The sequence below is a fragment of the Peromyscus eremicus genome, chromosome 18 (genome assembly GCF_949786415.1).
Source record: "Peromyscus eremicus chromosome 18, PerEre_H2_v1, whole genome shotgun sequence".
Taxonomy (NCBI): domain Eukaryota; kingdom Metazoa; phylum Chordata; class Mammalia; order Rodentia; family Cricetidae; genus Peromyscus; species Peromyscus eremicus.
Genome location: NC_081434.1, coordinates 34,079,391 through 34,104,588, shown reverse-complemented (window position 1 = coordinate 34,104,588; position 25,198 = coordinate 34,079,391). Strand labels below are relative to the sequence as shown.

General features: G+C 41.4%; 1 protein-coding gene across 1 annotated transcript in view; it reads right to left on the bottom strand.

The window, feature by feature from the left end:
* Window positions 1–25,198, bottom strand: part of Cfap54 (cilia and flagella associated protein 54) — a 299,598-nt gene that overhangs the window by 172,930 nt on the left and 101,470 nt on the right. Inside the window, exons 28-36 of the mRNA XM_059245690.1 lie at window positions 24,331–24,448; window positions 21,903–21,992; window positions 20,495–20,621; window positions 15,899–16,013; window positions 15,236–15,333; window positions 10,732–10,962; window positions 8,360–8,502; window positions 6,270–6,457; window positions 3,896–4,123 (exon numbers count right to left, since the gene is read on the bottom strand). Coding sequence (XP_059101673.1) covers window positions 3,896–4,123; window positions 6,270–6,457; window positions 8,360–8,502; window positions 10,732–10,962; window positions 15,236–15,333; window positions 15,899–16,013; window positions 20,495–20,621; window positions 21,903–21,992; window positions 24,331–24,448 — 1,338 coding nt within the window. The remainder of the gene's footprint in view (window positions 1–3,895; window positions 4,124–6,269; window positions 6,458–8,359; window positions 8,503–10,731; window positions 10,963–15,235; window positions 15,334–15,898; window positions 16,014–20,494; window positions 20,622–21,902; window positions 21,993–24,330; window positions 24,449–25,198) is intronic.

The window sequence follows — 25,198 nt, the reverse complement described above, 5'->3', positions numbered from 1 at the left end:
GGCAGAGCCAAGTGGATCTCAGCCAAGCGGATCTCTGTGAGTTCGAGGCCAGCCTGGTCTACAGAGCAAGATCCAGGACAGGCACCAAAACTACACAGAGAAACCCTGTCTTGAAAAAAAAAAAAAAACTGATTCTTTTTTTTTTTTTTTTTTTTAAATTTTTATTTTGCAATACAATTCAGTTCTACATATCAGCCACAGATTCCCTTGTTCTCCCCCCTCCCGCCCCCCTCACCTTCCCCCCAGCCCGCCCCCCATTCCAATCTCCTCCAGGGCAAAGCCTTCCCCACAGACTGAGATCAACCTGGTGGACTCAGTCCAGGTAGGTCCAGTCCCCTCCTCCCATGCTGAGCCAAGGGACCCTGCATAGGCCCCAGGTTTCAAACAGCCAACTCATGCAATGAGCACAGGACCCGGTCCCACTGCCTGGATGCCTCCCAAACAGATCAGGCCAATCAACTGTCTCACCCACTCAGAGGGCCTGATCCAGTTGGTGACCCCTCAGCCATTGGTTCATATTTCATGTGTTTCCGTTTGTTTGGCTATTTGTCTCTGTGCTTTATCCGACCTTGGTCTCAACAATTCTCTCTCATATAAACCCTCCTCATTCTCGCTAATTGGACTCCCAGAGATCCACCTGGGGCCTAGTCATGGCTCTCTGCCTCCAGATCCATCAGTAGTTGGATGAGGTTTCTAGCACGACAATTAGGGTGTTTGGCCATCCCATCACCAGAGTAGGTCAGTTCGGATTGTCTCCCGACCATTGCCAGCAGTCTGTTGTGGGGGTATCTTTGTGAATTTCTGTGGGCCTCTCTAGCACTTTGTTTCTTCCTATTCTCATGTGGTCTTCATTTACCATGGTCTCCTATTCCTTGTTCTCCCTCTCTGTTTTTGATCCAGCTGGGATCTCCCACTCACCCAAGCTCTCTTTCCCTCGACCCTCGCCCTTCACTACCCCCACTCCTGTCCAGGCTGTTCATGTAGATCTCATTCCATTTCTCTGTCGTTGGGCGATCCCTGTGTCTTTCTTGGGGTCCTGTTTTCCAGGTAGCCTGCCTGATAAACAAAATGTGGTACATATACACAATGGAATACTACTCAGCAGAGAAAAACAATGACATCATGAGGTTTGCAGACAAATGGATGGATCTAGAAAAAATCATCCTGAGTGAGGTATCCCAGACTCAGAAAGACAAACATGGTATGTACTCACTCATAACAGGATACTAGATGTGGAACAAGGATGACTGGACTGCTACTCAAAAAACTGATTCTTTATCATGTATATAGTTTGCAAATATTTTCTCCAAATAGTTCCTTTAAAAAAAATGATATACACATATGTGTGTATGTTCCCATGTATGAGGGGCCATGTGTGTGTGGTACACGTGCATGTGTGTACATGTCTATGCAGAGGTTGAAACTGAGTATTCTCCTCAATCTCTCTTCCTTAGACATTGAGCCAGAGTCTGCCATTTCAGCTAGTGCAGCCATACAGCTTGCTCCAGGGTTCCTTTTTCCACTTCTTACGGGATTACAGGAAGACCACCATGCCTGCTTGGTTCTTCCATGGGTCCTGGGGATCTGAACTCCAGGCTTCACACGTTTGGGACAAGCTCTTCGCCCACTGAGCCATCTTTCCGGCCATAGCCTGTCTCGTAATTCTGCTGATGGTTTCATTTGCTATTTAGAACCTTTGGAGTTTGATGTAATCCTATTGACTGAAGCTTTACTAGGCCTTGAAATACTGTAAAATTGCACAGTTTTACTCTTGTTTCCCATTTCGGTGCCATCATGTTTCCAATGTGGTTCATTCTACCCTCTCATGTTACAATGATACATCTCTTGCCATGTTTCTACTTTCTTTTTTTTTCAGTCATTATTACTGTTATCATCTTTAGTGGATAATTTTCTCCTTTTATTGAAAATAGATTTTTTTCTCAAATAATATATCCTGATTATTGTTTCTCCTCCCTCTACTCCTCCCAGTTCCTCCCCACCTCCCCTCTCATGCAGATCCACCCCTTTTCTGTCTCTCATTTTTAACAAAAAAGTTTCTAAAAGACAATAATAAAATCAAATATAATGAGATAAAACAAAAACTAGCACAATGAAATTGGACAAAACAAACAGAAAGGAAAAAGTCCAAGAGAAGGCACAAGAAATAGAGATCCACTGGTTCGCGGCACACTCAGGAATCCCATAAAAACACTAAACTAAAAGCCATAATATATATTCAAAGAACCTGTGGTGGTTAAAAAAAAAAAAAGGAAAAAGAAAGAAAGAAAGAAAGAAAGAAAGAAAGAAAGAAAGAAAGAAAGAAAGAAAGAAAGAAAGAATATGTATGTATTATCATGTATAATACACATAATATGTATGTATATACTAAAATTTAAAATAATAAAATAAAATGGGGAAAAAAAGGAAAAGCCCTCACATGACATTGTGAGACAAGGAGCCTCCAAAGATTCCGCCAAGTTCATTTTCTGTCGGCGTCTACTGCTGGGCATGCAGCCTACACACCCTTAAGAGTAGTTTGATTCCCATTGAGACTTCCTTGGAGGAAACTGAATTTTTATCTGCAAGTGGTTATCAATTGGAGATTGCTTCTGGGTTAGGATGGGGGCATCCATCCCCTTCTCCTTTCAGTTCTAGGGCCCCACCTGGTGCAGACCTGTGCAGGCCCTGCATATGCTGCCTCAGTCTCTGTGTGTTATGTTTCTTGATGTTCAGAGTGTTTCTCTTATGAGGAAATAGATGTGTCTTTTTCTGCCCAGTCAAACAATCTGTGCCTTTTAATTATCCTGTTTAGCCAACTTACATTTAATATAGTTATGGATATGACTGAGTTAATTTCAATAGTTGTCTTAGTTAATGTTCTATTGCTGTGAAGAAACACCATGATCATGGTGACTCTTATAAAAGAAAGCACTTAATTGGTGCTTGCTTACAGGTTCAGAGGTTTAGTCCTTTATCTGAATGACAGACATGGTGCTGGAGAAGGAGCTGAGAGTTCTATATCCAGATCTGCAGGCAGCAAGTACAGCAAAACTCTGGGCTTGCAATGGGCTTTTTAAAACCTCAAAGCCCACTCCTAGTGACACTCTCCTTCCAACAAGGCCCACACCTCCTAGTCCGCAATACTTGATATTTGGGTGTCAATTTGTCCTTTGTATGTTTTGTCCCTCTACTCTTTCTCTCCTCCTTTTAAGTGAATTATTATTTAGTCTTACTTTGCTAGCTTTTTAGCTATCTCTTTTTGCTGCTATCATTCATTCCATGGATTATGGCATACATCCTTAAATGACCACATCTCACTTAATGTTGTAACACTCAGTATAAATAGTTTAATTTTATTTACATGCTTTGTCTTTCATGATATTGTTATCAGACACTTTACTTCAGAAATATTATAATGTTATATCCCAATGTGTTTATAAGTTTGCTAATTTTCAATATGTTTATGTTTTTGACTGTCGTATTGGTTCTATGTTATTTCCATAAACTAAGCCATGGTGTGATAGATTTTCAACAGCTACAAATCTTAGGACCTGGAACAATAGAAGAGGCCTGGATAGACCACTGGGATAGAGGTAACCTGAGCAGCATGGCTTCCGCATGGATTAAATGCACTAAGGTCAATTCATACAGGAGATGAAACTCAGTAAGGGTTTCTTATTTTCCTTCAAACAAACTGGACTTTCAGGCTAAGATATTTTTAATTAACATTAATGCAAGTTATGTGCTGTGAACAAAATTATAATGAGAAGCAAATGAAAAACAGACAAACCAAATGGGAACACAAGAAAAATATCAATTTCTACTTATCCCAAGCTTCATGATAAAAGATTTTTTTAATTGGATACAATAAAAATAATTACCCAAATGCCCTTACCTTGATAGACTTGGTGCTCTGCAGCTTAATTAACATGTCAATAAGTAATTCTGTACCCAGGTTGAATGGTAACACACAGGTACAGAGAAAGCCATCCTGGGTAATAGGGAAAGTTTTGTAAGTATCCATAATCTGCTTCAGTAGTATTTGGAGCTCCCGGGAAAAGTTCCAGAACACCCTGCAGCAATTTTGCAGTAAAGTCCAATAGCCACCACGGTGAGCAAGAACCTAAGACAAACATCACATTCAGTACCACAGAGTTCCAGAAGTTACAGATGTCTGGAAACATATATGTCAACGATTTTTAAAAAGTAACTAAAACCATTTGGTATGTGTCACCCCCGTTCTCAACATTGTTGACATGATATTTATATGCATGAGCTGGTCGGAGTCCATCAATCCTGAGAAGCATGCATACTCTAGCACTCTAGCAATGAGGAAACGAAGCCTAGGCTAATGTGTCCATGGTCCTCAACTCACTAAGTGAAAAAGGAAGATTTGCATACTCATAGCCAGAATTCCCAAATCCCATGTTTACAGGTGCTGGGGATACAGCAGTGAGCAAGGGCAACTGGTCTACCTTCCTGCTGCTTAAGTTTACAGGAGAAGACCAACAGTAATAAGGTACACAAACATAGGACTTCAGGGGGAAATATATTGCATTTTAAATAAAGCAGAAGCTGCCAAGATGGCTCAGCAGTTAAGAGCACATAATGCTTTTCCAGGGGACCTGATGTGGGTTCCTAGCACCCAAATCAAGTGGCTCACAACCACCTGCAGCTGCAGCTGCAGGGAATCCTATGCCTCTGGCATCCTTGGGCACCTGCACTCATGTGCACATACACACATATATACACACATACATACATACATACATACACACACACACACACACACACACACACACCAACAATAAAAAAAATTCAAAAAAAATAAAGCAGAAGTAAGTCAGAAATGGCAAGGAATGAGAGGCTATGTTAGCTTAGGGTCAGGAAAGAATCCTTTCTGAGGGGGAAGAGGGTGTGCAGGGACCTGAAGGAAGGAGGTCATGTGACAGTGTGGAAGAGGAGAGGAACAGAAAGGATGAGGGGTGAGGCTGAGAGCTGGGAGGAAGCAGATTTAGTGCCTGTGCAATGGGGGTGGGAGGAGGAATGGGAGGAAGGAGAGCTGAGCTCTATGCAGTGAGGAGGACTTCACTCCTCCAGCACCCTGCAGCTAACAGAAAGGAGCATAACATTGAATGCTCATGATCAAGAGGATGACTGGGTTTTACTTGAATTTTTGTGACTGGACAAGTGATTACCCTGACCATTTCACAGAAGGAACCCAAGTGGTTTTTGTCTTGAAAATATAGTGGTCCTCTTGCCTTTTAAGATGTTTTAAGCATATGACTCTCCTGCTATGACTAAAAAGGAACTAATGAGTTTAGCTGTCTATTACTTAGTATTTTAAAAGCATCAAAGATGGCTGCAGAGATGCGTCAGGAGGTAAGCATGCTTTCTGTGTAAGCATGAGGACCTGTGTTTAAATCTCCAGCACCCACATAAAAAGCCAGGCATGGCCACAGTGACATGCACACTGTAGCTGTAACTATAGCATTGGGATAGAGCTGGGGTTGTCAGAGGCAAGACAACCCAGTGATTGTCTTGCTGGGGGCTTGATGGCTGCCGGCCTAGCTCAAGGTTCAGTGAAAAGACTCTATGATAGAATAAAGCAGTGAATGACAGGATAGCGCAGGACACCAAATGTCCTCACCTGGTCTCCGTATACACACACCTGCACCCACATGTGCACACATATCACACACACACACACACACACACACACACACACACACACACACACGAGAGAGAGAGAGAGAGAGAGAGAGAGAGAGAGAGAGAGAGAGAGAGAGAGAGAGAGAAGCATTGGCATAAATGGACATAAGTAGCTGACAGAATCAGGAGGTTGAAACATGGCGAAGTTTTCATAAATCTTCCCTTGGGCTAGAGGAAAGAGAGAAGATTATGGTACCCTGGTAGTCATAGCAACCCTAGAGACACATCCAATATCATCCCCAAAGAATCTCATCTCCCACTTGTTGCAGGAAGTCAAGGCACATGCATCATCACAGGATCTTCATGGCAACAAAGGTCACCCAGGAGGTTCTGGTATAAAGATGACAGCTAAATGAGAGAGAATATGTGCTCTACCCACACAATCAGACAACACATAAGTCTTTAGTATCATAGCAGGAAAACCTCAAAGTTGGCTGAGGAAAGACCTAGCAAGTTGAAGTCTGGGTGTAGTAAGTGAGTATATCTTACACACCCGAGTTCACGGGTGAGGCTCATGTCTGGTCTACTGCATAGGCACAGGAAAAGGATTGCATTACCATTGCTCTCCTGCAACATAAGAAGATGTTCATAAAATGATCCAGTCCCCAGTTCAGTGCTCGATCCTTCTCTTTGGCATTAATACTAATGCCTGATTGAGACTCGGAATCATAAATTGTCTGTGTTTTTATCTTGGAAATATTATCTTCACTTTTGGAATTCCAAAATGCAGAAAGATCATCTGTATCTGCATTCCAAAAATAAATCACAACACTATCAAAGACATCACTCAAAAATAAAAGGTATAAAGCATAAAACTACCAAAAACATGCATTCACATTCCAGCAAAGATGGCATATGTTGTGTAATGGTAACACATGTTCATGTCGCATAAACTCGGAGAAGAAATGGGACAATCAGAGACAACCAACCAGGGGAGGTTTCCAGAGAAAAGGGCACTCATAAGCTAGAGGGCAGCAGGCATGGCTAACCCCATGGGGAGATAGAGAAGAGCACTTCCGCCGGGCTAAGATGGGGGCGAAGGACCAATGCAGTGAAAGGACCGAACAGGAGTCGGGGAAGCAGTGACAGAATCCAACGTCCTTTTGTCTTCCCAAACAGTCATTCCACGGACCTGTGCACTCTTGAGGGAGCAGCACCCTGGCCACTCATTTCTCTGTGAAGGTGACACCAGTCCAGAAGTGTTCCACCTGCCACATATCTCCTGTCCCATACGTGCACTAAGTAGTCTCAAGTCCAATGTCCCGTCTCCAATTGTCATAGTGACTTGAAGCTGGAGACAAGCTACATATATCAATCAATTTACCAAGAAAAAAAAATCAGATTTTATGTCTATGGAATTTCTCTTCAATCATGTGGATATGCATAATAATGTATACTACAAGAATCAGAAGTATGTCAAATACCTCACTATGAACCAATACTACCAAGGCAATTTAGCTACTGAGAACCCTGATCAGCAAGAAAGTCCACAGTGCTTAAACGCCAGCATTAAAGAATTTGAAAGAGGGTTCAGAGTCCAAGAGTACTAGCTGCTCTTCCAGAGAACCTGGGCTCAATTCTCAACCCACATGGAGGTTTACAATCACTTGTCACTCCAGTCCCAGGGGATCCAAGCCCCTCTTTGGTCCTCCACTGGCATTAGACATACACATGATGCACATACATACATGCAGTCAAAATACACATAAAATCAATATTTTAATGCCAGTATGAAAATACATACATGGATTTTTTTAAACAGCATAAAGATACTAGGAACACATTTTTATTTGTCAAATGTGTGGTAGTCAAGAGAGAAAAACCTGTTGGTTAAAAATAGTATTCCAAGCTCTATCATCTTTACAGGCAAGGGTTAAAAATCAACCAAATTGGACAGACAATAAGTCAGTGCAGCACCCAGATAGAAAGGCCTCTATGCCTGTATGTCTCCACCACCCAGAGACTGTGGAACTGGACCATATAACAGGATTTCTTATCCTGAAAGCAGAATATTATTTCGTTCACCTTGAAGTGGGCTTTCACAGAAGGTGTAAATTGGAGACTGGTGCAACAGTGGACTGTTTCAAGTTCAAAATCAGCTATAATGACTGTATTTGCACCTGTCAATATCAGTACATTGATGGAATCTATCTGAAAAGTGACTTCCCAAGATATCACACCTGCTAGAAAGCCTTCCCCTACCTTGAACAGCCGGAGACTGCCAATACTTGGCAAAAGAGAATTATATTTGCAGAGCACTCAAAATGGTTTATGGTGGACCATTAATACTTAACTGTTAAAGTTGAGTAAAGTGATTACCAAGACTCACCAACACAGCTAAATTTCTGGGTTTTTGAAAATGACATGTATTTCTCTCAACCAACAAGGACACATGCATGCACCTGTGTGTGTGTGTGTGTGTGTGTGTGTGTGTGTGTGTGTGTGTGTGAGATATTCTATGTTTGTATTAGTGAATAAAAATCTTAAGGCAGAGGCCAGCCTGGGCTACCAAGTGAGTTCCAGGAGAGGCGCAAAGCTACACAGAGAAACCCTGTCTCGAAAAACCAAAAAAAAAAAAAAAAAAAAAAAAAAAAAAAAAAAAATCTTAAGGCAATTGATACAGTTACCAATGAGCACATTCCTTTACCTGTGGCTTGGTTGGGCTTCTTTCTTTTAGAAGCAATGAGGACATCCAGCATTGCTTTGTAGCTGTCTACAGTTAGCTTTGCTGTTGGTAACACAGTTCCAGAATGGAATAGTGAGAAGAGGTTAGGGTCACATATTCGGAAACTGAAAAGGAAGCCAGAAAATTAATAAATTTTATATATATATACATATATATGTAAATAATATATAATACAATATATATAAATAAATAACATCTATAACATAAATTATATATATATATCAGATGAAACAACATAAACACCTAAATAAAACTGAACTATCTTAAATACAGCCAATTTTTATTTTTAAAACATTTGTAGTTGTGATATTAGACCATAAATTCTCTTGGCAGGTAATCAGCCCCCAGTACCTTACCACAGACTTTTGAGATTATACAATGTAATGCTACTGTTAGGGGCTTACTATATCTTTCCCTAAAAGGATCCTTGAAGATGGGAATGGAGCCTCTGCTCGCTCTGAGCTCTACAGCAATCATTTATGTTGCACTGGAGATCCAGCTCCGTGGTAGACCAGTTGCCTAGCAAATATAAGGTCCTGGCTTTAATCCTTACTAGTGCAATAAGTAAATACTACTAGAATAATGAAATCACATGATTTAAGTATAATTCAGTGAAGATACCTCCTGTTTAGAATATGTCCATAACCATGTTTCTTTTTGAAAAAGAAAGTCTGAGCACTAAGCAATCTTACAACTATAAATGCCAAGCACCCACTAATAATTGTAAGAAACTCAAAGTCAGCAGCAAATTACCCCTGACCTAACTTTGACCACTGGTTGCTTTATTGTGCTGTCATCAGGCATAGTTGGTGACACATGACAAGAAAACTTGAAGAAGACTTCTCAGTGCCCAGAGGATGTCAAAGAGGCCTATCTCTTCACTGCCATGGGCCACACTACTAAGCTGTCTATTGCTTTTTTGGCTCTGGACTTACTCCATAACCTAGGCTATTGCCATTGTCCAATCCCAGCCTCAGTACTAGGAATGTAGCCATCGCGCCCAACTGGCTAGCCACTTGAGTGCAGATCTGTAAGAAGTAGTTTAGCGAAGGTTAGTCTTCCAAGGGTTAAACTTCTGGAGAAACGGGAGAAGAGGCCAAATTCATTTTGGATCTTAACCTGCATTTCTTTGCCTCACTGGATTACTGAAATAAGCACCCTCTGGTTTCATACCCCTTTCTCCAGTCTTTCCTCCAGCCAACCCATTTTGTGTGTTCCTGCCAAGGATGCTCTTCATCAAAAATCCTTAATAATCTCCTGCTATATAGGACAAAAAGTTCAGATTTAAGACAAACTGAAGACCCCTCGTGGCTTGGTACTCACTGACTTCCGATTTCTCACCACCTCTCTGATACGCCATGGATTTTGGTCAGACTATTTGGGATTCTCATCCTGTCTCCTACCTGGATTCTTTCTTATGCTATTCCAACTACCAAGAATGCCTGCCTCGCTGGCTGGTCATTTCTAAACCTTGACATCCATCAACATCCAGAAGTACTATCTCCATGAACCCCTTCCTATAAGGTCAAGCCAGGAGAAAGCCACCAAGTTGTAATAAAGAATTTAAATGTGCTTCAAACAGAGTTATGCATGAGTGCTTATGATATATTACCAGGCTCCAACATGTATATCTTATCCATCTTTGTATACTCATGGCATCTAGCTCACTGCCCTATATGTAAGAGTTCTTTGGCAAGTATCTTTTTGGATGGAAGACTTTATATCACCTTTATATCAGATACCTAGCATTCCTTAGTATAGTCCTCTTCTTATCTACCTAAGCACTTAACCAAAGGTACAGAATAAAATCTCAAATTGCCTGTTGAATTCATGGCACAATATCATGCTAGAAAATCTGACTTCTGCCAGGTGGTGGTGGTGCACACCTTTAATGCCAGCACTCAGGAGGCAGAGCCAGGTGGATTTCTTTGAGTTCCAGACCAGCCTGGTCTACAGAGCGAGATCCAAGACAGGCACCAAAACTACACAGAGAAACCCTGTCTCGAAAAATCAAAAGAAAATCTGATTTCTGTTTTTAAAGTCTTCAAATATACCTCTGATTGAAAGTGATAGTGACGTGATGTCAGCTAATATCAACAGTTATTAGAGAGTTACCATAGCATTAGAAGCTATACTTGATGAACTTATCCAAAAGGTTTGCAAATTAGCACCACATGAGACATTATTGAGTATTTATTTGGGAAAGAAAACAACATAACAAAATGGAAAACACAGTGTAATGCAGTCATTCTGGAAACGGGGCTCAAGCATTCCAGTGCGCAGTTCATGTTCACGAGATGAATGGAGTACGGCTTACCAGTATCACTCCGTACCTGACATTGGAACGCGAAGAGGTGAACCTCATCTTCGTGCGCTCAGCCAGCTTTTGGAAGAACAGGTGGAAGTGTGCGCTCGCCAGATACAAGTTCATCTGAGATCTCCAAGGGAGCTCTTCAAGAAGTATTTGATGAAACCTCTTTCTTTTAACATAATTTAATATTATGGGATTCAAGTTATCTGTCAGGCTTCGGTATGCCATTTTTCTGACATCACTTCTCTTATTTCTGCCAAGGGAAAAAGATATTTTGAAGTCATACAAAAAATAAATAAATAAATAATAAACTACTAAAAATTTTTAAATAAACATTAAATAAAGAAAAATTATTTCAGCTGGGCACACACCTTTAATTGCAGCACTTGGGTGGCAGAGGCAGGTGGATCTCCAAGTTCAAGGCCAACCTGGTCTACAGAGAGAATTACAGGATAGCCAGGGCTACATAGAGAAACCCTGTCTCAAAAAAACCAAAAAGAAGAAGAGGAGGAGGAGAAAGAAGGGGAGGAGGAGGAGGAGGAGGAGGAGGAGGAGGAGGAGGAGGAAAAGAAGAAGAAGAAGGAGGATTCCAATTTGTACAGAATACATCGTGGACTCAGTTGACTACACTTATGCAAATTCTCGGCTCATTTATCTTTTCCTCGGTTCTCCAAATGTGAAACTGTAGAAGGGAGGCTGCAAGGGGAAGCACAGGGGACAGACAGACAGAGACACTACTTAATTGTCTTCAAGAGTCTCCTATGTCTCAGTTCTAACAAGAGCTTTGCTTTTCCATAACCAAAGGGCCACTGGGATTACACAAGCTATGCAATGTTCATATCAATCAGCTTTTTCAATATTAAACAACAACTTCATTTCTCTATATTGGTCCTTAAGGGAAAAAAACAATAAAGCAAAATTTTGCCTAACATTAGTTAGACTCTATAGGAAATAAAATTTCGATGAAATGTAGACGAAATAACTTCAAAAATGAACACATTCAAAACACTATGAGGGGAAAATATTCACCTTTTATTTAATATAAATATAGTTCATATTTGAGTCTGATTGATTTTGCTTTCAGAGAGTGGATCTCATTATGTAGCCCAGGCTAGCTTTTACTTCCCCATCCTCCTGTCTTAGCCTTCAGTGCATTATGATAATTCAACATTTTTTTTTATTTATTTTTATTTTATGTGCATTGATGTTTTGCCACGGGCATCTGGTCCCTGGAACTAGAGTTACAGACAGCTGTGAGCTGCCATGTGGGTGCTGGGAACTGAACCCAGGTCCTCTGGAAGAGCAGTCGGTGCTCTTAACTGCTGAGTCATCTCTCCAGCCTGAGAGTTCAAATTTTTAAAAGATAATGCACATTTAATCTTTTAAAAGATCATTCCTATAAATCACCTGGTAAAGTGTTTGCTTAGATAGATAGAGATAGGTAGGTAGGTAGATAGGTAGATAGATAGATAGATAGATAGATAGATAGATAGATAGATAGATAGATAGGATAAGATACTTCGTTCATCAAGGCCTCCAGGTTATCCTGTGTTATGCTGCAGTGTTGAGAATGGAGAACCTGTGCTCTCTAAGGTATGTTTTGAAACTGAATCAACACACACAAATAGTAGGGGGAAGGGGAACAGACCAAGGGAAGAAGACAGATATTAGAATTGGCAGACATCAATAGAATAAAGGAAGAAGAAGTGCATTTTTAAATTAGAATAATGGGTTTCCTTACTGCGTTTTTATACATACTTGGTGTTGGTTGTCACCTCCTGTCTGTTCCTCTCCCCACTCTCCCTGTCCCCATCCCCACTCTCCCTGTCCTCATCCCCACTCTCTCTGTCCCCATCCCCACTCTCCCTGTCCCCCATCCCCACTCTCCCTGTCCCCCATGCCCACTCTCCCTGTCCTCATCCCCACTCTCTCTGTCCCCATCCCCACTCTCCCTGTCCCCATCCCCACTCTCCCTGTCCCCATCCCCACTCTCTCTGTCCCCATCCCCACTCTCCCTGTCCCCCATCCCCACTCTCCCTGTCCCCCATGCCCACTCTCCCTGTCCCCATCCCCACTCTCCCTGTCCTCATCCCCACTCTCCCTGTCCCCATCCCCACTCTCCCTGTCCCCATCCCCACTCTCCCTGTCCCCATCCCCACTCTCCCTGTCCTCATCCCCACTCTCCCTGTCCTCATCCCCACTCTCCCTGTCCCCCATCCCTACTCTCCCTGTCCCCATCCCCACTCTCCCTGTCCCCATCCCCACTCTCCCTGTCCCCATCCCCACTCTCTCTGTCCCCCACGCCCATGCTCCCTGTCCCCCATCCCACTGTAGCCTTCCGCCCTCAGTCTTTCCCCTTTCTTCTTTTATACAATGTGAGCCCAATTCCTCTCCCCACCCTTCCTTTAAGCCCTCCTTTCTCCTCTCTTGGACCCCTGTCTGGTTTCATGACCCATACCTACACTTCCCTATGATACACACACTTTACACTATTGTTCAGTTCTGAATACATTAAGTTTGTTTAACAAAAGTACTTTAACTCAAGGTTTCTGGGCTTTTCATTGTTGTAATAGGTTAAATTTTCTGCCAACTATGAACCTTTTAAGTAATTAGATGAAATTAATGTTAACTTTTTACAATGAAAATTGAAAGTGTTGTTACCAAAACAAAACTAATCTTGCCCTTGTATAGGGAGGCCAGTTCTCCCCAAGAGGCTAAGAAGAGCCCACAGGGCCCCCACCAGAAAAAAGAAAAGAGTCCAGCAAGTGAGCAGGAGGACAGGCCTCATCCTGTAGTACAGACAGGTGACTGTACTGTCTGCACACAGCTGCACAAAATAGAGAATGCTCCATCACCTGAATGGATATTAATATTTAATTGTACCCTAACAATGAGACCTATCACCATGGTGGCAATGGCCACATATGTCCTATGGATTGCATAGAACTAAACATATATACCAAAAGACACACACATGAATTCACATAAAGGTGCTATACTCTGAATAAAGTCATCGGATTGCATTACTGACAACGTCTTGGTTTGTGATATTGTAAAGAGTCGCAGAGTCACTTGGAAACTAGGTAAGGGGTTTATGGGGTCTATCTCTCATAAATGCATATAAATCTTCAATTATCTGAAAAGAAAAATATTTTAAGATACATGTTACAGATATGTCCATATCACAGGATTTGGGGGATTACACTTGAGGTCTTAGCCTGTAAGCAATGAGAAAAAGAAATGAGAGGCTTGAACCCTAGAAAAAAATAACCCAGACCTTCATCCCCTGTACACAGTTGAGCCCAGGAGTAAATTATCAAGTCATATACACTGTCTACATACAGGATTCTAATTTATCTCTGTTCAAAGAATAGAAGAATTCAGAAATGTAATTTTAAAATCCATACAAAAATAGTGCTTTATATAACTAACAAAAGGTGAGCAACACATCAAGGGAGAAACCACACAATGTGTTAAAAAAAAAAAAAAACACTTTACAAGATCTTAAGGTGCATCCTGTCCTCTCAAAAAAAGATGCAGTGTTGCAAAGAAAAAGAAACAAAACAAAACTTCCCAAATTCTCTTTTCAAATTCACAATAGAATTCTTCCTGTTACTTAGCAAGCTAGTGTGAACTACTTTGTAGAGGATTATGCAAGACCTGTGTGAAGGAAAACAACACGCTTTCTATCAGACAGTAACTTTTCCTGTAAAGCCAAGGTCATTGCAATAGGAGGTTATTGATTCAGAAAACAGGTAAATAGACTCATGGGAGTGAGAAGAGACCCCAGAACTAAATCCACAAATAGTCACTAAATAACAAAGATGGCAGTGACAGCAGGATCTACTGACCCAGTCAATGGTACCATCTAAAATAGACCGTCATCTAGCACTTCCGGAGGACCTGGATTCGGTTCCCAGTACCTCCCCCATGGCACTCACAGCCGTCTGGAACTCCCAGTTTCGGTGTACCCTCTCCCAACCTTCATGGGCACTGCACACACATGATGCACATTCATATACGAGGGCAAAATACTCATACACGTAAAATAAAAATAAATACTTTTTAAAAATTCTGTCCTCTGAATATAAAAAGCAATTCATAACTTGGTCTCAACTACTGGCTGACACCAATGGCTGTATAGCCAACACTCTGCTGCATAGCCTATTCAGAGCACTCCGTCATTTGTGTTGGCTACTGCATTTCTATCATTAGTGTGTAATCACCTTGAGAACAGGGATGTTCTCGCACTTGTATTGTTTGACAGTTTCATAATTTACATAATGAAAATTGTCATTCTGTTTTCCGTTTACCTCTCTCATCTCCCTCTCTCTCCCACTGGAGGAGTCCTTTCCTTTAACCGCCCCCCCCACACACACACACACACACACTTTCATGTCTTCAGTGTGACCCATTGGGTTTGATTATCTTGTAGTATCGGGTTTTCCAGTATATCCCTAATACCCAAATTAGTGCCCAGCAGGGAATAAACCTCAAGGAAATCAGTGCTGACAATTCGTTCATACCTATCCTGCTCCGACAGATCATGAATGGATGGATTCTTGGAAAAAAATTCTTTTAAAGTTTCCTTTTTCTTCTTTCTTCTTCTTGATACATCCCCACTCTTCATGGGAGAGAGAACAAATGTTACAAGTTCAAATTGGTACATAAAGCTATTACCTCCTCATAATGTAATGCTCACGTTCTAACCATGAAACATAGTGGTTTTCCTACATCCTTTAATTAAAATTACTATCAAGGGGCTGGAGAGAATGTTCAGCAGTGAAGATCACTTGCTGCTCTTTCAGAGGACCTGGGTTCAATTCCCAGTACCCACATGTTGGCTCACAACCATCTCTAAGTCCAGTTCAGTGGATCTTAGGCCCTCATCTGGCCTCTGTGGGCACTGGGCAAACACATGGAACACAGATGGATATGCAGGGAAAATACCCATACACCTAAAAATAAATAACTATAAAAAGTAAAAATGGACCCTTTAGACAAAAATAGCTGATTATGAGAACATCCATATAATTATTGAAGATTTTATAATTTATTATAAAATTATGCCTATTGGTATTTTTCTGCTTCACATTCCAACAAATTAAAATATAATCAACCATCTCTAGATATATAATATCTTCATCAACTTAATTAAGTTCAAAACACATTTTTAAAGAAAAACTTACTTTTCCAATCTCGATAACTATAGCTTTATACTTCTTGGGAGACTTGGGCGCCTTCTTACACAAGACACTGTCCTTACACTTTAACCTTTTCACTCCAATGAGGGACTCGTTTCTCCTAATCCACACACAAAAAGAAAAAAATCAGTCAAAAATACGCAAAGAATATGGGCAACAACCTCAGAGTAATAAACCTCTGAAGAACACTGTCACTGAAACTGTGCAAAAAGGAGGGCGCCCGGACTGCCTGCTCCATATATCACTTAGATGAGGATCCCTGGACATGAAGGGCATCTGACCTCTGCATAGTACAGTGTCATTCATACTGAAAACTTGTGAAAAGGGCACATGTCCACAGGGAAAGAGGAGAGAGCTCAAAGTGTGGCATAAGTTGGACGGAAGTAGACTGAAAATGATCTATAGTTACTTCCCTTCACTATCAAGACAAAAGCCACATCACAGTGGCCCTAGACAAACTGTCTTGCCTCCGACCGATTCAGTCTTTTTATTTCCATCCTGAATAAACTCCCAGCCACGGCTGCTCCTTGCTAAACTTTCTCTCCTCTTGGGAGCATTCAGCTCTATTTTCCCATCATGGCTTCCAGCAGATTTGTTCACCAGGAATAGTTCTCTCAGTATCTTGAGATTGACATTTGTCCGCTAATATTTCCCGAAATGCATACATTTTCTGGAATTTCTATTTCTTGCTACAGAAAGCAAAATTCTGTTTTAACATGATGGATGGGAACCAGAAAGTTGAGTGAAATGCAGCTACAAGGTTAATACAATGGCTGGGTGAGCCTAGATAACTGGCTTGTGGGTTGGAGTACACTGTATGATCAAGATGTATTTTGTTTGTAATAGTGGTTGGCATCGTGCTACAGTTTTGTGCACTAAAATTTCTCTCTCTCTCTCTCTCTCTCTCTCTCTCTCTCTCTCTCTCTCTCTCTGTGTGTGTGTGTGTGTGTGTGTGTGTGTGTGTGTTGTATGTACACGTGTGTTTGAATGAGCAACTATGCAGACACATGGTAGCCAGACGGTAAGATGAGATATTCTGGTCTGATCTTTCATACTCCCTTGTGATGGGCGTTCTCGCTGAACCTGGGGGTGGCTATTTTAGCTGTGTTAGTTGTCAGAAAGTCCCAGCAATTGTGGCTCCACCACCATCGTACTAGACTTGTATGTGTGCTTGGTCATACATGGTATTTACATGGATGCTGGAGATGAGGTTCAGGTTCTCATGCTTTTCCAGCAAGTGTTCTGAGCAATCCCCCAATCCCTCACCTTAGTTTTTATGAAGACGATCATGGACCCTCTGATTGGATGGGACTCGCACACAGCTGCAACAGTTCTGAGATTACCCCAGTTAATTAGACAAATATTTCATCTAGTTAAGCTATAGTGTTTGGACCAGTGACTGCTGGGAACATAGGGACTCCTTCACTTCCAAGCTGCACCCTGAAGCTGGTTGCCTATCACTTTCAATATCAGATAAGTCTCTCTGCTATGTTGTCCTTCTCTCTCAGCCCCAGATGAGTGATGTAACGGTAGCCATGTTAGTGCAGGCAGAGATGGAAGGCCAAAGATGTGTGCTCTCAGCCGGCTGTCATTTCTTCTGTGCATAGCACGACCTTCATCCATCAAGCACATGGTGCTCCTCCACTTCCGCAACTCCTCACAGCTCCGTGTAGCTCTGAGGGCTTTCTACATTGTTTATGGTGTGTTTTGGTAAATCACATTCCCAAATTTCTGTGTACTAAACATTAATATTTACTTTGGGACTTCTACATTCTTTTGTTTACTTCTATTAGTATCTGTCTCTAACCCATGGGCTCTCTGCCTATTATTTCACAAGCACGACTCTGTTATTCTTTACTGGACATTGTAATCCTCTTTTATTGCTCTATCTTTTCAAATATCATTCATTATTCTAGCCCACTCTACAATTCATTTGAAGGAATCTGTATTGAAATTATAATAGACCAGCCGGGCAGTGGTGGTGCACGCCTTTAATCCCAGCACTCGGGAGGCAGAGGCAGGCAGATCTCTGTGAGTTTGAGGCCAGCCTGGTCTCCAAAGCGAGTTCCAGGAAAGGCACAAAGCTACACAGAGAAACCCTGTCTCAAAAAAAAAAAAAAAAAGAAAGAAAGAAAGAAAGAAATTATAGACCAACAAAGTAATTTTAAGATAATAGAAACCTTTACAAAATTATGTCTGACTAGAAAGTGATGTACTGACTTTTCATTTTACATATAACACATGTAAAATACATATGTGTGTCTTATATAAAATTATGTTTGGTCCTCTTCATATTAGTCAACACTCCCACATAATCTCTGGTAAATTTAGTTATGTACTCTGTAAAAATGGGATTTTACATTATACTTTCAAGTTCATACAGGAAAACCACTGATTTTGCATCTAACCTACAAAATTCAACAGTTGTTGTTTTTTTTGGTAATTATCTTTAGATTAAGTTAAAAGAAACAGTTATTTGCCAGTGTCTCCATTTTCAGAGTATTTCACTGTGGAATCCATTTAACAAACATTTTTAATTCTCCATGCTGTGTTAATCATAAAAACTCTAACTCCAATTTCTTAATATAACGGCAAGAACTTTCAGAGCAATGCTAATTGTCAGAAGGTAAAATAGGTTTCCTTGTTTGGGGCTTAATTTAATAGAAAATCATCTGATTTTCATTTTACAGGAAGAATCATTGAATTTACCAGATAAATTTTAGAAAATGCCTACTGGCTCCTTCGAGTACCAATGATAATTATATTTTCATATCTCTTATTCCATCTGCATTGAGAATAAGATATTTTATGGCTGAACTTATGTGCTAGTATTTATCTTGGATTTCTGCCTCTATGTATTGCTCGGCACACTTGATTCGTACTTTTTTCTACTTGTTTTCTCTCTGCACTGGGTTTACTAGAAAGCTTTATCACTATGTGGTGAATAGCTGTATGCCAAAGAAAAAGCATTCATTCATTTCTTTAAAATAAGGAAGAATTGTCCTGAACAAATTTTAGGATCCAAATGTTTCTGCTGCTTTTCTCAGAAAAAAAATATAATTTTTTCCAGATAATCATCATTTTCAATTAGATTTTTCAGTGTATTTTCTCTTCCTGTGACCTGTGTTTCTCCTTTTATTATTATGCTACATGGAATTTTTTATTTTATTCATATTCCTAAAGAATGATCCTTTGCGGCAACTGAACTGACTTAAAACCAACTTATAATTGATTCATTTCTACTTTTATTTTTGTTTTCTTACGTCTTACTTCGATTCACGTTTTTTATTCCTTGACCTTAACAAAAACTCCTTTAATCTCATTTTCCTTCTCTGTAACAGAAGATTCTAAGGCTAAGGACTCGTCCTCTGCTGCTCTGGTTGCCTCCGATATGTTGGGTTTTTTGTTATCATTAACCGCCTCGAAGCTTTCAGACATCTTTATTCTCTACAGGTTGGGAAGATAAATTTACCCTATTAATTATGTACGTCTGTATCTTTCCTCTTTAGGTCTGTCCCTATCCACCCCAACTTGGTGAAGACATCCAAACACATGTCCTTGACCTCAGAGTTTACACAATACCACCCTCTAAGTCTGCTGCACTTCTCAGTCTCCAGGCTCAGGTGTCTATGATGCTGCTAGGAGAGCGCTCATGGCTCACTTCGCCTCTTTACCTTTTAGAAGGGCTATTGTTTATTATTATTATTATTTTATTATTATTACTTATTACTGACTTTCATGGTCCTTGTAACTTGCCCAAACACTGCAGACAACTTCTGCTTTTCACAAGTCGTGATGGTTTTTTATTTGAGTACAACTTTATAATTCTGACCAGTTTTCTTATTACTGTGGCTTATTATACTGAACAGACACACAGTCTCTTCCATCTTTTGAGAATATTATACCAACATATTTCAAGCTTTGGCTTTCGTAAATGAGGTACCTATTTTAGAAAGAACATATCTGTGTTGATTCTCTTCTCTTTGGGTGCCATTTTTTAAATAAACCTCATGTTACTTGCTGTTATTTTTACTCAAATGGGACAAATAGGTTTATATTCCGTGATGACTGACAAACACACTTGTCAGGGGCCTGAAGACAAGTTGGATGTATCTGGCATCACTTATAACTGGCACGGGACGTTATAATTGTCTTCCAGAGTAAAGACAATCATTCCAGCTTAGGAAATAGAGGAGCAGCTTCAAGGCTTATTACCCCTAAGAACTGCACAATGAAACCCCCAAGGGATGGCTCTGCTCATTACGACAGAACCCATCGTCCATGATGCATGTGCAAAGCTGGACTCTAAACCTCCCACGAGAAAGAGCTGACAGCCTACGGAGATGCTATCACTCATACTGGCCAATGGAAATAGACTGCTCTGTCTGTCGTTGGCGATGGGCATGTGCTCTAGTCAGGGTCCTTAGTTCAGTTGCATCGATATTTTTACAGTTAGTCCGTTAGTTACCCACTCAGGCACAGACCGTCTCCGTCTATCAGCTCCGTTGCATTTATCCCACACTTTTTTCCATCGACCTTTGTAAAAGTTATCGACATTTTCAGAACTACCATTGCAAGTACCTTTTTAAGAACTCATAAACAGGAGCTGTGAGCTCCACCGTGAGTTGAAACTTTTCATCGTTCATACATTTGAGCATAACTTGTGTAAAGAATTCCAGGAATCTCGGTCTTTGCTTGAATTTCATGACTATAGAAACAAGAAGTTCATTGGAGAGTTACCAGTATGCCCTGGTAATGGGTGCCAAAAGGTTCCTAGTACTAACCATCTTTAGTCACAACAGGTACATTGATTAATCTGCTTTTGGATTTCCCACATATTTATTTTACTTCATTTTTAATTAAAATACAATTACACCATTCCTCCCCTCTCTCTCCACCCTCTCCCATCCCCCATTCATTCCCCATCCAAATCACGACCTCCTTTTTAAAATTATTATTCACAGACAGACAGACACACACACACTATTAATTTTATATAAGTACAACCTTGTGAGTCTGTATAGTGTTGATGTATGTATATGATTTTAGGACTATTTGGTATTGAAAAGCCAATTATACCCACAGATAAATGTAGCTCTGACCACTTATCAAAGAAGCCTCCTTTGGCCACAGACGGAGGTCACTAGAGAAAGCCACAACTGGTCAAAACACAGAGAACAACTAGCCATAGGGTGCCCAACCCAAACTGATACCTCTCCGTCCAAACCCCTGTGTTAAAGGTTCAGGGAACACTGTGGACAGTGGGCAGAAAGCGTGTGAGAGCCGAAGGACCAGGAAGTGTGCTGTTAGATTGTGTCTTCCAGCCATGACAGGGAAGCCCCGCCCATGAAATCTCAACACTGTCTCAGTCTGAACAGTGACACCACCAATCAACATCCAAGAAGGCTGAGGGCAATCTTATGGGGCCCCATCCCTAGATGAAGAACGACAGTCAGTAATGACTGCTAAAGGGGGAGGGTACTCTTCTCCAGGGAGGAGCCCCCTTATGGGTTAGATTTCTCACTTATAAATATTAAGAGTGTTTGTTGGATATACTGTTGCTTTATTTCAATGGCCACTGATATTTTACACTGAATATTTGGTTTATCCTACAAAAACCTCAGTATTCAGAACAATTTAGCTGAAGCTGCTTGTGGTGTATGGCTGTCAGGAGAAAGGGCTGGCCACATCTCACGCTGATCTGTACCACCTGTCACTCAGAGCAAACAAAACGTCGCAGCTCTTCATAGCTGAATTTCAAAATGACGACTGCATTTTCCAGTGCCCTCTCTTTGTCTGCTTCATAATGGCACAGTTCGCTTCGAAGCCACTTGGGAAGGCTCTTCCTTCCCAGACTTCAAGTCACCTCTTTAGGTTTCTCAATGACTTAGCAGTCAAGAGTCTGCATATTCTCAATGGGTGAGAACGCCGAGCATACAACACACACAACAGAAGAAACCTGAGGCCTGAGCCAGCGTCCGGCACTCACCTTCCTTCATGGCGCCTTTCACCGACCAGTTTAGAACCACAGGGTAAAGAAAGATCGGGTCCTCTGCTCCAGAGAGTTCAGTTGAGGTGTCTAAGGTAAAAACATTAGTAAATTCTAATGTCTCTTTGGATCTCGATAACCAAAACATACACATCTTTTTAAAATAGGGGAAATAGTCAACTAATTACTAAAGCATAGGACTTAAAATATCAAATATATCATATTTGGGATGGGTTAAAAAAGATCAAGTATTTGCTTTCCTTTTCCTTAAAATTTAAGGGACCCACCATCAGATCTAGCAGTCATATTAACCCCATCTGAAGGGACAGGTATCAACACAGGACACCCCAAGACCAAGTTCTCAGCCCAAAGGAGATGTTTTTGCCCAACAGGGACAGAGGGCAGGGATAAATAAGGCACAAAGACAGGAGACAGAGGAAGAGGGAGACAGGGACAAGGGAGAGGGGCAAGGGATATTTGTCCCTGGGGAACAAAGGACCATCTCTGGAGAGAGACGAGCCAGAAGTGGCCCATAGGGAAATGGTGTTTTATAAACGTAAAAGGGGAAACCCTGTAAGATGAAGTATTTAATTTTGATTGGGTGTATTAATTAGGGCAGCCAAAGGGGACTTAATACTTTGATAGCTGGACCTTGGTAGTCAGCTCAGGAATGAGTCTGGCATAAGTGTCCAGAGAAGGGAATGGACCTTGGTGGCTAGCTTTAGGAATGTAATCTAATGGTTTTAAGCAAGGCAGAGGGATAGGGGAAGGGCAAGGCCTGCCAGAGCCATGCTTGCCAGGCTGGGGCTGGCCAGAGTCCCTTCACCATCCTTAATGAAGTCACTCTATATACCATAGTGTGCAGCACAGCCAGCAAAGCCAGACCGTGTCAAGTTCCATCTTTCTTGGTTAAGACAAGGACTCATTTTGTAGCCCAGGCTGGCCTGAAATCTGTGGTCCTCCTGCCTCAGCCTCCTGAGGGCTGTGACTATGGGTGTGCACCACCTTCCCAGCTCTGCTTTAAACTCCGACCTTGACACTGTCAAACTGTGAAATTTGGTGGGGGTGGTGGGTACTTAGAATCTCTGCCTCAGTTTTCTTGCCTTTAAAATGAAGATAAGAGCAATTTCCTTATGAGGGTGTTATATAGAATTTGTATAATTTTTTATAATGTATTTATAATAGTATCTCACACATAGGAGACACTTCACAAAGTCATTTTTATTGTTACTGAATTTACTGTGTAGCTAGTAATAAATTTTATTTCTTAATGAAAGTTTTATTGATATGAGAATAAATAATTCACATTTCTAGAACATTTTAAACTTTAAGAAATCATACTTTTATATTGGTGATTAAATAATTATAGTTTCCATAAACTAGGTTTACTAGTTATGAGAACGACATAACATCAGGGCTCAATTCAAAACTTCAGCCTAAAACAGGCAAGAAATGCGTTGGAGAAGAGAGAAATCCTTGCATTTTTGCCTTTAGGGCAGCAGCTCCCGATCTGAGCCCCACCCCTCCACCCCCCACCCCCCCCACCCCCCACCCCCCCCACCCCCCACCCCCCCCCACCCCCACCCCACAACCTCTCTCACACACTGGCACCAATGTTTGCTTCCCAATCAGTTACCACAGTATAATGGACAGTGTATCCTGTTCCTATGGTCAGTGCCCAGGGATGCTGTGCCACATCCTTTAGTGCCTAGGACAGAGACACCCCTACTGCGCTAGATGGTCTTATGTCAGCTTGACACAAGCTAGAGCTATCTAAAAGGAGGGAATCTCAGTTAAGAAAAACGCCTCCCTAAGATACAGCTCTAAGGCATTTCCTTAATTAATGATTGATGGGGGAGATCCAGCCCACTGTGGGTGATGCCATCCCTGGGTTGGTGGTCCTAGCTTCCATGAGAAAGCAGGTTGACCCAATATGCAGCACCCTTCCATGGCCTCTGCATCAGCTCCTGCCTCCTGGTTCCTGTCCTCTTTGAGTTCCTGTCCTCACTTTCTTTGATGAACATCAATATGGGAGTGTAAGCCAAATAAAACTTTACCTTCCCAAATTTGATCATGAAGTTTCATCACAGCGATAATAACCCAAACTAGGACACCTATAAGAACAATCTGGACCAAAGTAACAGTAGCGCTAAGGTTGTAAAACCTACTCTAAAGCTGGAAGACACAGACCCACGTCCAAGCCAGCCAGGCAAGCCTAAGTAAATACCTTATCTTTATGAGGCACACCTGTAAAGAGCAGTGAGCAATCTCTTATTAACAAAGTGTTGTTAGGATTAATGGCATAATGTAGACACACTGTATAATCCCTAACGGGTTTACCAAATATTAATCTCATCTTAATTCTTCCAACAAAACAGTTCCTCATTTTAAGAAACAATGCTGAACAGATACAAGAGGGGGAAATTACATTGCTTCGTCAATTTGAGTAGATGTGTCTCCAGCAAGGCCAGCTGTTCGTTTATCTTTTCAGGCAACAGCACCTGCTGGGGCTTCTTGGTTCTTGAAGTTTTCTTAGAACAAGTACCCTAGAAACATTGGTAAATGTCAAAATGTATTTTAACATGGTAGGGAAATTGTCATTTTTTGAAAAACCTGTGTTATGTTCTGTTTCTCCTTTTCCTATTTAGGAAGACTATGATCTGCGCAGCTAGCCAACAAGAATTAGTGATTTACAGTAACTGATATTGCATTCTAGCTAGAAGTGCTAAGAGTTTCATGGACAGAACCAAAATGCTCCCCTTTCCTGTCCCCCTTTTCCAGGATCTCCCACTGGCCTTTTCCAGAACATGTACTTTTCTTTTATTAGTGGTGGTGGCGGCAGTGGCGACAGCAGCATGATGTGTGTGTGTGTGTGTGTGTGTGTGTGTGTGTGTGTGTGTGTGTGTGTGTGTTGAAACAGTGTCTTTGGTAGCCCAGGCTGACCTCAAACCACTAAGTAGCCAAGGACAACTTTGAACTCCTGATCCTCCTTCCTCCAGCTCTCCAGCGCTGGGACTACCACAGGCTCCACCACAGCCAGTTTGTGAAGTGCTAGGGCTCAAACTCAGGGCTGCCAGCATGCCAGGCCAGCATGCCAGGCCAGCACGCCACCTACTCTGGCACATCTCCAGTCTCTGCATTCTTCCTAATGTAGCTGTCACCTCCAAAAAAAAATCCTCACAATAAAATCCCCAGCCAGCCGCCAGGGGGGGGCTCCTTTTATTCTGTTAGGTTCTGATTTCCCCAGAAGGAGCACCTTTACAACCCAGCTAATTGCTTCCACCCCTCTGCCTCTC